This window comes from Boleophthalmus pectinirostris, unplaced genomic scaffold (genome assembly GCF_026225935.1).
Source record: "Boleophthalmus pectinirostris isolate CB_2022bp ecotype Guang Dong unplaced genomic scaffold, ASM2622593v1 HiC_scaffold_8, whole genome shotgun sequence".
Lineage (NCBI taxonomy): Eukaryota > Metazoa > Chordata > Actinopteri > Gobiiformes > Gobiidae > Boleophthalmus > Boleophthalmus pectinirostris.
This window is the reverse complement of record NW_026571515.1, coordinates 17,259,723-17,277,794: the sequence shown is the minus strand read 5'-3', so window position 1 is coordinate 17,277,794 and position 18,072 is coordinate 17,259,723. Positions and strand designations below refer to the sequence as shown.

The 18,072-nt window shown below is 38.4% G+C and overlaps 1 protein-coding gene across 2 annotated transcripts; it reads left to right on the top strand.

Annotated features, from left to right (window-relative positions):
• The first annotated feature begins 220 nt into the window (after window positions 1-220).
• On the top strand, window positions 221-17,019 carry atp13a2 (ATPase cation transporting 13A2). Of its 2 annotated transcripts, none has more exons than XM_055165539.1 (29): window positions 221-502; window positions 659-735; window positions 2,889-3,056; window positions 4,240-4,298; window positions 4,376-4,445; window positions 4,541-4,620; window positions 4,719-4,796; window positions 5,006-5,075; window positions 5,148-5,282; window positions 5,357-5,423; window positions 5,685-5,816; window positions 6,253-6,414; window positions 6,488-6,598; window positions 6,688-6,734; window positions 6,809-6,997; window positions 7,852-8,058; window positions 8,931-9,032; window positions 9,108-9,252; window positions 9,605-9,716; window positions 9,799-9,962; window positions 10,514-10,689; window positions 11,134-11,226; window positions 11,331-11,410; window positions 11,797-11,949; window positions 12,752-12,848; window positions 13,354-13,577; window positions 14,425-14,576; window positions 15,558-15,730; window positions 16,729-17,019. In XM_055165539.1, the coding sequence occupies exons 1-29, from the start codon at window positions 388-390 to the stop codon at window positions 16,891-16,893; spliced, it is 3,603 nt and encodes a 1,200-aa protein (XP_055021514.1). In that variant the 5' UTR covers window positions 221-387; the 3' UTR covers window positions 16,894-17,019. The 2 variants fall into 2 exon arrangements, with proteins under 2 accessions (XP_055021514.1, XP_055021515.1); XM_055165540.1 differs by having other exon boundaries at window positions 230-502; window positions 9,799-9,923.
• The last annotated feature ends 1,053 nt before the right edge of the window (window positions 17,020-18,072 follow it).

Here is an 18,072-nt window from a genome sequence, read left to right as displayed (position 1 = left end):
AGCTTGCTAATGCTGTAACTTCATGTTAACCTAAGGTGACTTACCCAGGACAGTCCCAGTTTTGAGCCCTGTGTCCTGTGTCCCAGCAGATTTATCCAAAATCATTGATCTGTCCGAGTTTTATACAAGAAATGTCCCAGGTGTCCCTGTTTTGGACCAATTTGATCTAAACCAGGACTAAACTAGGACTAAACCAGGACTATATCAGGTATATTTCAGGTCTAAACTAGATCTTAACCAGGTCTAAATTAGGACCAAACTTGGGCTAAAATAGGACTATATCCGTTCTAAACCAGATCTAAATCAGATTGTTTAGCTAAAATACAGAAGACTGCACTTCTGTATTTTGTCTTTCAGGTTCCACACTGACCCACACGTGAGTCGAGAATGGACAATACTACATACTTTTTCACAATTTTATTTATACCTACCATCCCAGATTTTCAAAATCTGGTCACCCTATGTAAACCGCACAGAAAGAGGCGCTTTCTGTACTCAGGTTGTACGTGCATCCGCTGTGTTGATAAATAATCCGTCTTTACCTTTTGTTGTTTGTAATGTTATCTTTTTATGTGCAGCACTTTGAAACTGTATTTGTTTATAAAATGTAGTGGATTTGGATTTACTGATGTGGGTAATTGTTGTATTTGTTTTGCAGGGAGCCGAGGGGAGCCCCCGAGTGAGCTGCCCACCCCCTGTGCCCACTGCCCTCTGCTCTGTCCAGACTCACACATGGTAAGGGTTTCTACCCATTTTTCAGGTTGCATGTTTTTAAGAGTGTTTTTGTCACATCCACTCAGTAAAAACCTTGATACGCAATTCAATACTCATTCAAAACCAATTTTTATCATTAAAACTAATATGCAGTACACTTTTGTACACTTTTGTACACTTTTGTTTCTTTAAATTATATTACTTTATATTAAGCTATATTCTGGTCTATGTTACATTGTTGTTTCCATCTCAAAAACATACCTGGAGTTGTGTTTTCTTTAATTCACATGTTTAACATACAAATCCTGCAAATTTAGGCCAATTTTTTTTCTCAAACAGAAAACACTGTCCAATTGTGATGTAATGTGGCAATACAGCAAGTGCTCCGCTGTGTTTTTAAACCTTGTACGCCGTCACTAGTATCATTTGGATGATTTCAGATCTGAACTTGCCAATTTTTACTGAACAAGAGGTACAAGGTAGCTGTTAACATGAAAACTACCACTTAATGACATCACAAGGTGGCACAGAGCATTTTGAGCTTTGTAGATGTAGACAGATTAATAATAAAGGGTTACTAAAAATGTTTGAATGAAACAAAACTATGGGTATGTTTTTGAGGAGGTAACAATATTCTAACTAGTGCTGTCATGCGATTAAAAAAATTGAGAGATTAATTAATTATGATCTGTAATTAATTAATCTAATTAATCTCATTTTAATCTGAGAAAAGCCTTCAATTTGAGGTATTTTCATTTAAATTAATTATTACATTATTGTGGCAGATCAAAAGACTGATATAGATTTAAAAAAGTGACTTTATAAAGTCATTTATTGTTTAACAAATCTCTCCAATTTGGCTGTTGAGCCCAAGTCTCCATGAATAAGAAACTGTTTGCTGTAAAGTAGCAAAGACGAGGAAATCTGAACATAATAACTTTTGTCTACTTAAAGACAATAAAAAGATCAGTCTTTCCTTAACCATATTAAAAATATTATTGATAGAGAAATACTTTATATATGAGATCACTGGTTTTAGTCCTGGTTTAGACCTGGTTTAGACCTGCTTTAGTCCTACTTTAGTCCTAGTTTAGTCCTGGAATGGATTAATCCTGGTTTTAGTCCTGGTGTTAGTTCTGGTTTAGTCCTGGTTTAGACCTGGTTTAGTCCTGGTTTAGACCTGGTTTTAGTTCTGGTTTTAGTTCTGGTTTTAGTCCTGGTTTAGTCCTGGTTTAGTCCTGGTTTTAGTTCTGGTTTTAGTCCTGGTTTAGTCCTGGTTTAGTCCTGGTTTTAGTTCTGGTTTAGTTCTGGTTTAGTCCTGGTTTAGACCTGGTTTTAGTTCTGGGTTTAGTCCTGGTTTAGTCCTGGTTTAGTCCTGGTTTAGTCCTGGTTTAGTCCTGGTTTAGACCTGGTTTAGTCCTGGTTTTAGTCTTGGTGTTAGTTCTGGTTTAGAGGCGCACAGCGTACGCGAGAAAACACAGTCCATACGCGGCTCACGGGAGGACAGCGGTGTTCGCGCAGTGTCTACGGAAGGAAACGTGGTCCGCGCGTTCTCAGGTTAATGACGATGACGTTTGTGTGTGTTTGTGTTTGTGTGTGTTTGTTTGTGTTTGTTTGTGTGCGTGTCCCCTCATGTGGCAGGTCACTATAGGACAGCAGTGCAGAGATCATGAGCCTATGCAGGTTGTTTTCAGGCGATATTATATTTGTTATTTTCTTTTATATTTCACGTCGGGAGAATAATTTCCAAGACACGAATGTGTTTTTACCTGTGCGCTGCTGCCTCTGTTCTACTGGCTCTTCGACCTCGTCCATTGTGCGACTGACGCCGCCAACGTGAATATGACATTTATATCTCTCTTACTGCGCGCGTTTTGTGTGGGTTTCCGGCAATGAGTGGAATTACTGAAATAAAAAAATGTATAAATGTGTTTCTGTGTGTGTGTGTGTGTGTGTTGTTGTTGTCCCATCAACACATAAAAACAGGTTTTATAATAAAGCAACTCACATACAGAAACACTAAATTTAGAGATTAAAAATGAGATTAACGCGATTAAAAAACATAACGCGCTAAATATGACTGTAATTAATTAATCGCAATTAACGCGATAATTTGACACCCCTAATTCTAACATGACTTAAAACTAAAAAGAGTATTTTTTTTGTGTTTGCAGGATGCGAGGGGCTACAAGTGGGTGCGATGGCGTGTATGGCTGTGCCGGGTGCTGGCCTTATTGACCGGGGGGCTCCTCGCTTTGTTTTTTTATTGGCGCCCACGTTTGGGTGTCCTCGCCCGCTGCTCTTCCTGTCCCTTGGCACTGGCGGAAGTCCTCCTCATACGAGTAAGGCTCAGACTGATCCCTGGTTTCAAAACATATTTTTGCACCCAAGTATTACTTAATAGCACCTAAGGTCAGCATAAAAGTGACAAAGTGAAATGAGAATGCTTAGTTTAAAGGGCCTATATTACAATATTTATTATTATAGTTATAATGTTTCCTCATCAAAAAAAGACAAGGAATTGTGTTTTGTTTTTTTTTCACACAGATTTAACACACAAATCCTGCATATTTAGCCTGAGTTCTTCTCTCAAAAAGGAAACACTCTTGCGATGTCATGTTATAAGCACACACTGTATAATGGACATAGCGAATGCACTAGCCACTGCGTTCCGAATAGGAAGTTCGCGTGCGGGCTCTTCCAGCTCCTACTGACCCTGGCTCCAAATGACTTCATTGGAATATTGTGGCCACTCCCCCTGTAACTGCTCCTGTGAGCCTCGTCATTTTGGTTGCAAAATGTTTGTACTAACACGCACTACACGACACTGGTGTTTTTATTTCACTATTTTGTCCATTTAAAAGGTCTTATTCATAATAGAGTGGCTCCAAATTCGCCCTGTAGCAGCTAACATCACAAGCTTCATTTAAGTGACGCTGAACGCTGTGGGTGACGCTCTGGGTGATGTCACACTTGCTTAGTTTCTTTATACAGTCTATGGTGGTAGTACTGGAAGTGCTCTACTGTGTTTAACTGCATACACTTTCAGTAGAATAATTTGTATAATTTCAGCCCTATAATTGCACATCTCTACTGAAATAAAGATAAAAGGAGCTGCAACGTGAAAACTACTGATTCATGACATGACTGCTGATGTAGAATTACTTAAATGTGTGTGAGTGAAACAAAACACAACTCCCAGTCTCTTTTTGATGAGGTAACGGGATATTACTTTATTTTTAACGGTCAGTGCGGAATAACAAACAGCTGTATTTATATATGACACTATTATGTTGTCCCTTCCCTTTTGTTGAATTGAAATGTCATATGTCAATACATCTGAACAATACACAAACAGTAGGCTATAATTACACAGTTGGGCTGTCAGCCTGAAACTGGTTTGTGTGGCTTTGTAAACAAGCTTAAAAGTTGTATTATATTTACATTTTCTTCTCTTTTTTTATTTCTTCTCTTTTTTTTATATTATTAATTGGTCCAATATATCTGATACGTGTGTTTTCTCAGGACAGCGGTGACAAGCAGCATGTAGTAAAAGTTTACACTGAAGAAATGGAGGAGGGCAGGTCGGCCATAATCACGCCTCATTACTGCTCAAATATTTGGACAAACATTTGTGACAATTACGGTGTGTGTGTTTCAGTTGGGAGATGTTGGGAGAGCTGGATGACACTGAGTCAAGAGACACTGTTCAGTTGTACCAGCAGGACCAGGTACAGAAAACACAGACTGGTTTATACTTTAGAAAAATCTGTAAATAATGTTAATGTATGTAAAATTAAAATGTTTTGTGATTTTGTGATTTTAGAAAACGCTGCTACGCTACTACCTTCTTGATGGACTGCGATATGTTTGGCTGGACAGAAAGGGATCATTTGTTCGTGTTAGGTATTAGCTTACCTTTGTCTCCATTATACTGTTGGTGTTGTTTTGTTTGTTATTTTACAAAAGAATATAATGTCATATTTATCTTTTCTTTTCTTTAGTATCCTCAATGAGGACTGGACCTGCCAAGATCTGCATGAGTTCCAAAGAGGGCTGAGCCCTCAGGAGCAGATGTTCAGGTAAGAGCGAGACAGCAGGTTACATACAGGGTTAGTGGGAGGAGGCTAACTAAATGTACATAAAGTTATTCTTCTCATTTATTCTTATAAGTGGTTTATAGTTTGCTTATGTGACATAAATGTTTGGTGTGTCACATATGGAGCTAGCTAAAATCCAAAAAATTGAGTTACAAGAAGCACTATTCAACCTCTTCCATTCTGTCTCTCAGGAGACAAGTGTATGGCTCCAACCTTATAGATGTGCCTGTGAAGTCTTATATCCAACTTCTTTTTGAAGAGGTATTATAGTTATATCACATTAAATAATGTTTTATGAAGAAAGTGTCTTATAACTGTCCCTTTCTCTCTCAGGTTCTGAATCCTTTCTACATTTTCCAGTTAGCCAGCGTCTGTCTGTGGTTGTCTGATCATTATTATTATTATGCTGTTTGTATAATCGTGATCTCTCTCATCTCCATTGGTGTTTCACTGTATGAAATCCGTAAGGTATGCTTAGAATAATTAATAAATAATAAATTTCATTTACCAGTAGTTTTACTAACTTCTCTTGGTCTTTTCAGCAAAGTGTTACTCTTCACAACATGGCCCGTCTGGTTGTAGATGTTAAGATCCGTAAAAGCTCAGGAGGTGAGACAGTGTTACAGCATAGAGCAAAATGAAACCCTGGATAGGGTATAACACAAGTAAAGTTATAGTAGTGTCATTATGTCCACACAAGTGATGGAAAAAAAACTTCATTCAAAATGCAACACTAATTCAGTCCAATGCATATAATGGGAACATGGGTTAAAATCACATTAGACGGTGTAACCCTGTAGTGGTACTGGCTCTGAGGTGCAGCGTGTTGAAACGATTTGTGGAAGAATGTTAATGATGGGCTTTTGTCAGAGGAGCAGGTGGTGAGCTCAGTGGACCTGGTTCCTGGAGACTGTATACTGATCCCTGCTGAGGGTCTGCTCCTGCCCTGTGACGCCGCCCTGCTGACCGGGGAGTGTCTGGTCAATGAGAGCATGCTCACAGGTAACATCTGTTGGGAGTTGCTCTAATGACTCTGTAAATAAAAATATGAAACTGAAACATATACATACAATGAAACATAAACTTTGATTTGATGCTTTAATACAGCCATAGTTCAGGATTCCACCATAGGAATCTGTCTATCTTGAATCTTCCTATGGTCAGCACATATGGTGGTACATAAGCAAATTAAGATGATGAGATTACTATTATTTATCCCACAATGAGGAAACAGCACAGAGAAGTTTAGTTTTAGTATGTTCTTTTTATGAACAATGTCTCCTCGTTAACAGTCATCAGTAATGTTTTTACTATAGTTTTTAGCACTAGGTAAATTCTTTGGTTATGGTTGCGTACTCATCTTTGCAATATAGATTTTCCTAAAATATTATATTCTACTTTAGTACAGGCTACTATTTGTATTTTTCAATTGTTTTAGGTGAGAGTGTTCCTGTGTTGAAAACACCTCTTCCTGCCGGAGATCACAGATACAATTCTGAAAAAGAGCGCCGATACACACTGTTCTGTGGCACTCAGGTCATCCAGGGAAAAGGAGACGGGCCGGAGGGCAGCCTCGCAGTCGCTGTAGTAACCAGCACTGGTAACTCACTGCACCAACATGTTGAAACTGCTGTCCATCAGAGGTGACCCATGCTCTCAAACTGTTGTTACAGGATTTTTCACAGCCAAAGGAAATTTGGTGAGCTCCATTTTGTATCCTCAGGATTCAGACTTTCGCTTTAATCGAGATGCTTCCAAGTTTCTCCTCTTTCTGGGTTTAATAGGTAAGGAATAAAAGTGCTATAGTTTTTCTCTCACTGTGTTTGTTGTTTTTGCCTTCAAGTTTAAATTTAGGATGTGTCTTTTATTTTAGCATGCATGGGAACCATTTACAGCATTCACCTGTTGGTCAAATACAATGTAAGTGTCTAATAAAATCATATTGCCAGTCTGACCATTCACTGACTCATTCCTGTATCATTTGCTGTGCTCAGGCCTCTCTGAAGGACATCATCGTCCGCTCCCTGGACATTGTGACGATCGTGGTGCCCCCGGCCCTGCCCGCTGCCATCACCACAGCCACTCTTTATGCTCAACAGAGACTCAAGAAACTGGACGTGTTCTGCATCAGCCCTCCTCGTATTAATATCAGCGGCAAAGTGTCTGTATTCTGCTTTGACAAGGTAAATGAAAACTTAATGTGTGGAGTTGCTCATAGATTGTTTGTTGCAGACATAGACTTTACACTTTATTGATCCATAAGAGAAATTGCTTGGACACAGTAGCTCACACATCATAATATATTATAATAACAAAGAAAAAAGGGTAATAATAAATTCTAAATAAGTAGGAGAAATAGGAAGAGACTGGTGTCAAATAAGGCGTAATTATATAAATGCATATGTACAAGTAAAAGTTAATTTAGTTTATTTATTTAATGAGGCAGGGAAAGTACTCAATATATAATAACCTTATCAGGAGAGATAATTGTACATTCATAAAATCAAACAAACAAACTGTCTTTACAATGACTGAACATCATAAAAATTCTGTATTATCATTCACACTCAGTTCTCTAAGCACCTTAAAATCAAGATCCATTATCAAAATAATCTATCAGTTCATTCACTCCAGAACATCACATTCTCTCCAGACACACATTAGTCTACAGGTTTGTTTATTCGCATTTCCAGGCCATTATGGATTTTTTTTGACAGCAGCTATTCCTCCTGGGGTCATAAAAGTTTATAGTATGTGTGTAATCATTACAGATGCAAACTAAGTACTAAAGTGTTTAATTCTGTTGTTTATTTATTGCATTTTTTTAACAGTATTGTAGATTTAGAATAGTTTTTGTGGTTTAAATCTGCTCTTGGGTTTTTGTGTCAGTGTCATAAATTAGTTTCAATGTTTATTGTTTATTGTCTGTATTTACTTCAGCAATATATTGAATTTCAAAGTTTGTTAGTGTGACAGATCTAATTATTCTTCCATAATTATTTTACTAGGTACTGATTTCTACTATTTTCCCCCTTAGACTGGAACTCTAACAGAAGATGGCCTGGATGTGTGGGGTGTGATGGAGGGCAGTAGTGCAGGTTTCTCGGAGCTGGTCCCGAACCCGTCCTGCCTCCCTCCGGGGCCTGTGCTTTCGGCTCTAGCCTGTTGCCACACACTCACTTTGCTGCACGGGAACCCACTCGGAGACCCCCTGGATCTCAAGATGGTCGAGTCCACTGGTTGGGTAATTCATTTTAATTCTATGTTTTTGTTGATTCTGTGCATTTCCTGTTCAAAATGTTCTGATTTATGCATGTCTAAAGGGCCATCCACGCGTATATTAGCTACAACAACATGTATATAATTACATTTTCATTATTTTAAGCTAAAAGAACCCTTGTAATGCTATTATGTGATCTATGTTATAATGTTATTTCCTCATCAAAAACATCTTGTTGTATTTTGTTTCATTCACACGTTTAACACAATAAACCCTGCATATTTAGTTCTTCTCTCAAAGTAAAAACTGTGTTTTGTAACTCCATACACCTTCACTAGAACCATTTGGATCATTTCAGCCCTGGAATGACCAATCCCTACTGAACAAAAGGTAAAAGGTGTTAACTTGAGTGTTGGAGATGTAGACAGACTAATGCCCAATTTATGGTTGTGCGTCAAATCGCAGACAATAAGGGCTGTGATTGGTCCTCTCTACATGCATTTCCAGTACTCCGTTCTACATACATCTCTGATACTCTGCTTTCCTGCTTCATTTTGTATACATGAACGCAATCCAACCCTTAGCGCTGTAGTGGTCAATTGCTTCACTGCATGTTAAACCTCAACGCAGATCAAAAACGACAGCGACAAGACCACGGTGGCAATGTGCATTGAGTCGATGCAGAACTATAATTCAGCCTTAATAATGCAGGTTACTCAAACATGTGAATGAAACAAAACAGAACTTCAGGTATGTTTTTGAGGAGGTAGCAACATTCTAACATGGCGTTAAGCTCACTAGAGTCAATTTTGCATAATATATGACCTTTTAATCTTTTTGTGAAAACTAAAACTTCAAACTGTTTAACTCATATCTACTTTGTATCTCTTTTGCAGATTCTGGATGAGCCTCAAGGGAATAGACAAACTCTGAATTCTGAGTTTGGAGGTCACAGAGTCCTGGCGGTGATGAAGCCTCCCACAGAAAAGCACACAAATGTAGGATTTCACATTATAATAAAAACACATATTTGAGCAACAGTGCTGATTCTGTACAATGCTTTTTGTGTACAGGCTGTGGCCATCGTTCGGCGGTTTCCTTTCAGCTCGGCTCTTCAGAGGATGAGCGTAGTGACTGTGACCCCGGGGGGACAGTCTGTGGTAGCGTTTCTCAAAGGCTCTCCAGAGATGGTGGCGAGCCTTTGCAAAGAGGAAACTGGTCAGTGACTGATTTTATGATTTCCTTTCATTTTTATGGTCAATGTTAAATGACTGATATATTAAAGGTACATTGTGTAACATGTCTGGTGGAGGCTCCATCACCTGCTTGTGTAGAATGTTCCACGGTGCAGATTAAACCTATCTATCTCAAGGGAGACAACACTAGGTTACAGGTCAGATCTGTAGAGAGGCAACACTATTCACAGAGAGAAATGTTGTATTTTTTAGCAATAAGAACAAAGCAAAGCAATAATATCTCCCCAGAGACAACCGACTCATGGATCCTCAGCCAGAAAAGTTGAGCAGTGCATCGTCAATAAACTAGTAACCACTCGCCTTTTTTGTTTCAGTGCCAGCACAGTTCACCACCACACTGTCGAATTTCTCCAAAGATGGGCTGAGGGTTCTTGCACTTGGCTACAAACCAATAGCTTTAGACACAGACTTGAACACCATCCAACGGTGAGTCAAGCCTAAACGTTTTTTAAAAGTGCACATTAACATTAAGCATTGGCATTAACACAGTAATGCATTTACTCCGTAGAGGGGAAGTAGAGAAAGATCTGCACTTTCTGGGCCTCCTCATGATGAAGAACCTGGTGAAAACAGAGACTCCCAGTGTCATTAACATGCTGAAGCTGGCCAGTCTGCGCACCATCATGGTCACTGGTATGGATGCTATGTTAAAGCCTTTCTTCATAAATGCAAGTAAGGCTGGGCAATTAATGTAATTAATTTGATTAACTGGGGTTTGTACACATCGAGATTTTGAAAAATTGTGAAATTGAGAATAATCATGAAACCAGTTTACTCCAGACTTTCTTAAATTGCAAAGCAGGGTTACTGTGCAGTTGAAATTAAAGATCTATATAAATGTAATATTGGGTAGTTTACAATTTCTTAAATAATAAGATACGATAAGAATGAAAATGTCTAGAACTTCCGCCATTTGAAAAACGAGCAGTCCCTTTTCTGACTTCAATTAAAATCTATAAAAATCGTAATTATCCAGTGTGTACCAAAAAAATTATAAAAATTTTTGTCCACATCACCCAGCCGTTAATAGAAGCTAAGGCAATATTGTTTTTCAGTTATACTTTCTTTAATTTTTTGTTGTGATTTGGGATAATTTTCATTGAAGCAGATTGACACAGAGAGAATAATAATGCATTAGTTTTACAGAGCACTTTTTTTCACATACCCCATTCAGAAGACTCGTTACACTTACAGCTGTACTCTGTGCTTCTCTGTGCTCGCAGGTGACAACATCTTAACTGCAGTGAATGTTGCAAAGAGCTGTGGAATGATTGGTTCTGATGAGAGAGTGATCTTTGTCAAAGCTTCGCCCCACACTGACCAGTCTCGCCCCACTCTGAGGTACAGCTTGGCGGACGATGGTGCTGCTGCTCAGGACAGTATAGAAATCAACACACATGTAAGTCTGCCCCCAAGACCGAATGCAAACAAGAGAGACTCATGTTCATAAACACAATGAAAACAGTGGCATAGAACATGGAGATGTAATAATAACCAAAATATTGTGATATTGTATCATCAAAAGTTTCACAATATATTGAATTACAAGTCTCTTTTCATTGTTATGGTGCAGCAGTGGCTAAAAACAGAGGGAACTACATAGACCATGATCCTTTGTAGTTTCAGTGCAGACTATGTGAAGGAATAAGCACTTTTGAATCGTATTTCTTTGGATGAGGACCGAACCAAAGTCTTGTCAAGGCATTTTAAAAAGGAAGAATAGTATATTCACAATTTTGAATAGAGAGAGATTTAGATATTGTTACATCCCTAATAGAACAATATAAGTGCAGCACAGATGAGATCAGTGGACTGACATGTTTTTATTGTGGTTTGTTATCAGGGTCTGTACCAGAGTGGGTATAACTATCACTTAGCCATCAACGGCAAGTCATTTGCTGTTCTTAGTGACTACTTCCCAGACCAACTACCTAAGGTAAGGGCACATAATTCAGTTCATATTTATAGCACATTTAAAACAACTTAATTACAAAGAACATTCAGAAACTATTAACTTACATTTGATCAAATGTTTTTTAGGTTTTAATGAGGGCTACAGTTTTTGCTCGCATGGCTCCAGATCAGAAAACCCAGCTGGTGACGGAACTACGAAAACTTAAGTGAGTTGCATCTCCTCTCCGTTGAGTGATGGGAAGAATACTTTGAAAATGGATTTAGTTACAGAATACTGAATGCCCGCATTAAAATGTAAGGTATTCTGATACATGGTTCAATCAGAGTATAGTATTCTGAATATTTAGAGTACTTTTACAACAAGTTGCATTTAAATTATAGAGTAAAAACGTAACAGGATTAACTATGAAAACAGCTTTACATTTGTTATTACTGACTGGAGAAGAAAAAAATCCTGATCTGTGTTTTTCTATTTTTCTCACTGATTAAGCCTAAATGTTGTGATCAAGCACTGTATTCCTTTGAGTTTAGAAAAGAAACTGAACTCTGAATACTGCCAAATGAAAAGTAACTTGTGATGTTTGCCCCAAAGGTACAGAGTGGGCATGTGTGGAGACGGAGCCAATGACTGTGGGGCACTGAGAGCTGCTGATGTGGGCATCTCTCTGTCTGAGGCCGAGGCGTCTGTGGCTTCACCGTTCACCTCCAAGATCCAGAACATCAGCTGTGTCCCTCTGCTCATCAGGTCAGAGAGCTCCGTAGTGTAAAACACAAAGTAAACAAAATTTAGTATTACAACTTGACAACCACCAACACCTTTGATTAAAAATGGCATTGTTAGAGACACACTCACAACATTTGAGAAATCTGAGTTTAAAGGTGCACTGTGTAACGTTTCGGTAGTGGGTTTGTCACCTGCTTGTTTCTGTGGATATGTCATTGCTCCACAATATGATATTAAAAAGATCCACTTTACGTCTATTAAATTACAGGTGGTTTTATAGCTCAAAAACACCTAAAAAAACAGGCATTCTGACTGTGACCATGGTCACCTCTCCACAGATCTGACCTGTAACTTGGCCTGGGTTTGTCTCCATGATGGTAGAAAGGTCTAATACCCTACTGTGAAACATTCCAGACAAAGCAGTAACAAGTTACACAATGCACCTTTAAGGAAGACCACACGATCTTCAACTATAATTGCACGGTCTTTGAAACTATGAAGATTTACAATATTCTAAATTGTTAATGTCACAGTTTTATTAGAAGTTTGACTGTTCAAAAGTGCACAGTGTTAGGAAAACATGGGGGGAAAAAAATGGAAATCCACCAAATCCTTTTTTTTTTTTTTGAGAAACAAATGAATAGACTTTAATCTATGTGGGGCTGTATAGAACCTTTGGAATCACAGACTGCAAAGCACATACTGTAGAAGGCATTTGACACTTTATTCTGTTATACTGATATATGTTATAGGTGGTGTGGAGAGTAGAGTATCATGTCTAACTACTGTTCGAATGTGTGTGTGTGTGTGTGTGTGTGTGCAGGGAGGGTCGCTGTTCTCTGGTCACGTCCTTCAGTCTCTTCAGATACGTGGCCCTGTACAGCCTCATTCAGTTTTGCTCTGTCCTCATTCTCTACACAGTGAGTACGCTCAAAGTCCCATTTTGTCATGTTTGCAAAGTCTTAAGCCTAACCTATTTTGTTTGGTTTATTTGCTGTTAAGATTTAAAGATGCAATGTGTAACTTTCGGGTGGGGGGGTCTGTCACCTGCTTTGTCCAAAATGTTCCACTGTATGGCATTAAGGTCATTTATCTTGGATTGATTGTAATTATCAGTGTATAATTGCTCAGAAATACCTTAAAAAGCATGCATCTGAACTTTCAGCAGGCTTGCCTGTCCCCAGATCTGAACTATAACTTTGCCTGGTTTTGTCACATACTTGTATTTATGAAAATAGATACGTTTAATGCCATATTGTGGAACATCTTGATGAAGACAAGCAGATGGCAACCCTCTACCAGACCTTACACAATTCAACTTTAACACAAATACACTCGTTTTCACTTTCAGTGACAACGGTTAATTACAGAAACACCAAGAGTGTTTCTGTAATTAACGTTTGTCATGTTTTTGTGTGCATCCAGATGAGAACAAACCTGGCAGATTTGCAGTTCCTCTTCTTTGACTTGGTTCTTGTCACTTTTCTGGCTATCGTAATGGGGAAAGGCGGCCCCAGCGATGAACTCCATACACGCAGACCTCCAGCCAGTCTGTGGTCTCTCCCAGTCCTGGGCAGTCTCCTGATCCACGCCTCTCTCGTCGTTCTGGGACAGACGGGAGCCATTCTTTTCACTATATCCCAAGACTGGTCAGTGCAAAACCAAACTGTACAAACAGACTCCTTTAGTCGCCGTTAGGTCTGCCGCGATAATTACTATATCAACTTATCAGTAAATGAGAGATGGAACAATACATTTTGGACTTTGTCGTTGTACTAGTGAGGAACTTTTTGGTATATTTCTGTACTATGATCATGATTTGAGCTGTAGAGGTTTGGGTTGTAAAAAATAATCAAAATATCATGATATCGTACTGTCAAAGTTCTTTCAATAATATCGTGGGCCGTCACAATTTATCAAATTATAAGCTTCTTTGTGTAAACGCTTTGCTTTATTGCAACAACAGTTCGAAAAATAGAGGAAACTACATAGACCATGATCTTTTGTTCTATTTCAATGCAGAAAACATGAAGAAATAACTGTTATAAAGAAATGTTCTATCTCAATTCTGGACCGTGACGTTAATGTAGCCCCAAGTCAATGCCTTTTAAGGAAAAAGTAGCATTTCTTCAATTCTGTTCTCTACAATATTGCAATTGTATCGTAAAAAATATCATAATTTTATCGTATTATGTTATTTACATATCGTTACATCTCTGGTAGAGGGTTGAATAAAAAACTTGTACATTATATGTACACACTATCTACTAAAGTGATTAATTCTGCTATTATTTGTTTGTGTTTTTTTTCTTATATTATACATTTAGAATAGTTTTTGAGCATAACTGCTATAGGGTTATTGTGTCAGTAGCATAAATTAGTTTCAATATTATCGTTTATCGTTTATATATTAATTTCAACAATATATCGTACTTCAAAATGTGTTACTGTGACGGGCCTATTCGAAGTAAAGCTCATATCTTGTACCATCCATAGGTATGTCCCAATCAATGGAACAATACCTGGAGAAGATAACTGGCCCAACATAGAAGACACCAGTCTGTTTGCAGTGTCCGGTTTCCAGTACATCTTTATGGCAATAGTTGTGACAAAGGCCCACCCCCACAAGAAACCGCTCTACTATAATGGTAGTGTACTGAGTTTGTTTTATTTACATTAAATGTCCTATATTACCCAAAATTGACTTGTGAGTTTTAAGCCATGTTATAATGACTGCAAGACATACCTGGAGTTGTGTTTGTTTCATTCACATGTTTGAGTAATCTTGCATTATTAGTCTGTCTACATCTCCAAAGCTCAAAATGCTCTATCCCAACTTGTGATGTCATGAAGCAAGAGTTTTTAGCTTACCTTTTTACCATTAGTTCAGTAGTTTGGAAATTCCAGCACTGAAATTATCCAAATGATTCTAGTGAAGGTGTATGGATTATTACTGTATTTCCACATGACATCACAAGGTGGAACACAGTGTTTTCTGTTTGAGAGAAGAACTCGGCCTAAATATGCAGGATTTGTGTGTTAAACGTGTGAATGAAATAGAACACCGCTTCAGGCATGTTTTTGATGAGAAAAAAACAGCGTAATATAGACTCTTTTAAAATGTGCTGCTGAAATGTCACTTTGTGAAGTGTCTCCAATATCGGAATAGGTCCTTTGTATTATTAGTCACATGATCATTTTATGTAAAGGAGATAGTGTTTTTTCATCAAATCTTCACTACAACACATGGCAGTATTTGTAGTGTGTTGAAGGTGCACTGTGTAACTTTTCGGGTGGAGGATCCTTCATCTGCTTGTCTCCATGGTGATATTATTGCTTTGCTGGGGATGTTCCACAATATGGCATGAAACAAATATATGATGTATTTATTCAATTAGGTGTTTTGAATTTTTAAAACTACCGCAATAACATGCATTATTACTGTGAGTGGGCTCACTTCCCCACAGTTCTGACCTGTAACTTGTCTCCTTGGAGATAGTTAAATTAAATGCCATACTGTAGAACACTTCAGGAAAAAAACAACATGGAGTCCAGCAGGTGTCAGACCCTGTACCAGAAAAGTTCCACAGTGCATCTTTCACAGTCTAAATGTGATTGTGTGTGTGCAGGCTGGTTCCTGGCGCTGCTACTGCTTTTCTCTGCACTCATGATCTGGCTGGTCATGTATCCTGTGGCTTTCATAAGAAGATTCTTATCTCTGTACCCTGTGGACGATATGGGCTTCAAATTTGTGCTTGTCGGTTTGGCTGCCCTCAACTTCTTCACCTGTTTACTGATGGAAGTAAGTGACATTTTAATTGTTATCTTATGTGACAAAGTGAACTCCTCAGGAATGTATTCACTAGCAAGCACCACACCACAACAATGGAATACAATAAAGATATTTTTTGATGGTGGATAGATGTGAGACTCAGGGTGGGGGCTCAGTCTCCAATCCAAAATGGTCACCCAGCCGATTCAGGAACCCCCCGTCCTTGTAGATGATGTCTTCAGGCTGAAGGATGGACGAGCGGAGACAGAGGGTGATGTCCGGATAGGCCGTATAAATAGGGTAATTGAAAGCGTGGTTGAGATGAGCCGTGATTGTATGGAGTGGAGCAGGGGGTGGTTGAGGTGTGGTCCTGCTCCTAAATCATAGTCATGTTGTTGCTCACTTTCCTCAGACATTGTGTGGTCTTTCCGGTCTGTTAAAAATGCCCAGTTGTCCTTAGAGACATTTCCATTGAATAATGACAATAAACAAAATACTGTAAGACACATCACCTGCATTTACTTTAGAAATTAAAACGCAAATGCTAATAAATACAGTAAAGGTCCTATATTACACAAATTTACTCTTGTGAGCTTTAAGCCATGTTATAATGCTGTTACCTCACCAAAAACATACCTAGAATTGTGTTTTGTTCATTCACATGTTTGAGTATTTGTTTATTCTTAGTCTATCTACCTCTGCAAAGCTCAAAATGCTCTGTTCCACCTTGTGATGTCATGTAGTGGTAGCTTTTAAGTTAACAGCGACAAGACAGAGTGTTTTCCATTTGAGAAAAGAACACTTAACACACATAAATATGCAGGATTTGTGTTAAACATTTGAGAATAAAGCCAAACACAACTTCAGGCATGTTTTTGATGAGGAAACATTATAACACAGATCAGAAATTTGCCTAATATGGCCCTTGAAATATTATTATATTATATTATGTTTTACCAACAATCTGAATCCACAATGCGTTTCCCACAGCCATTAGAAGTCTGACCTCTTTCCTTGTGCTGTTTCAGTTGTTGGTAGACCTGGGCCTTCTGAACTGTCTGCGTCTGCTGCGTGGGAGACGCCAGTCCAAGAAACCATACAAACGCCTGGACTCTCAGCTTTCGGAGTCATCATGGCCTCCCTTAAACCAGACCCTGTGCCCCAGCCACAACACAGTCCTCCATCTGAGCTAGCGTTCACTCAGAACACTACTCAATCACAGACCTGAACGAGTATTTTATGGCCGACTGGGCTTGTACAATCATGATGCAAATGTACTTTATGTATTATTGTATGAATAAAGTTATTTTTTATTTAAAGAGTGGACAGGCTTTCTTCTGGAACACATGCAAATATTGTAAACCAAAATATTGATCTAAAACCACTTAAAGGTGCATTGTGTAACTTTTCTGGTGGAGGGTCGTCAAATGCTTTTCTCTATAGAGATGTTATTGCTTTGTTTGGAATGTTTCACAGTAGGGCATTAAACCTTTCCATCTTCACCAAACCAGACCAAGTCAGTCAGAATGCCTGTTTTTCTAGGTATTTTTGAGCTATAAAACCACCTGTAATGTAACAAATGTAAGGTATATCAGTGTAAATAAATGTAAGGTGACATATCAGTAGCAACAAGCAGGTGATGAACCCCTAAACAAAGTTATCTAGTGCACATCTGATAATAGAAACAGTTTTATTGACTTGTTCAAAACTGCAGAACTAACTTTTTAATACTAGCCCATCTTCAGTGAGTTTATTTTTATTTAACAAACAATGGGTAGGTGACGTCTATGAACCCAGTGCACATGGGTGACAAGCTGGGGAAAAGTAAAAATTTGGGAAAGTCAAACAGATTTTTTTAAAGCACTAAGTTCTCAAACAAGCATGAATCAGACCTGAGAATGCTTTACCAGACAAGTCAGAACCACATGCTTTGACAAAACTTTACAGAGGCATGATTGACAGATTAACCGATCAGAGAGACGCATTGGTCCCTTCAGGTCAAAAACATTGCTACAGATGGTAACAGAATCAACAACTGAAGCACCAAACTATTACACCTCAGGTAAAAGAGGCTATATATTTTGTTACAAGATTTTTTAAGAGGCGATGTCTTCCACATTTGAGAGACACATGATACAAATTAGCAGTTGTGGTTGGATCATCTGAAATTTGTTCAGCGGTTTTTCAGGCTCTATGGTCCAGTTCTGGTCCTTTCTGGATTCAAACAGAAAGTAGAAGGGACTAATGATAAGAGAAAGCCATTATTACATAAATAAACTCTGATAAAATAAACTAAATAAAAGCTGTCTGTTCAGAATATGTCTCACATGAATTATGCATTAATTTGAGGCAGAATGAAGATATTGTGACTG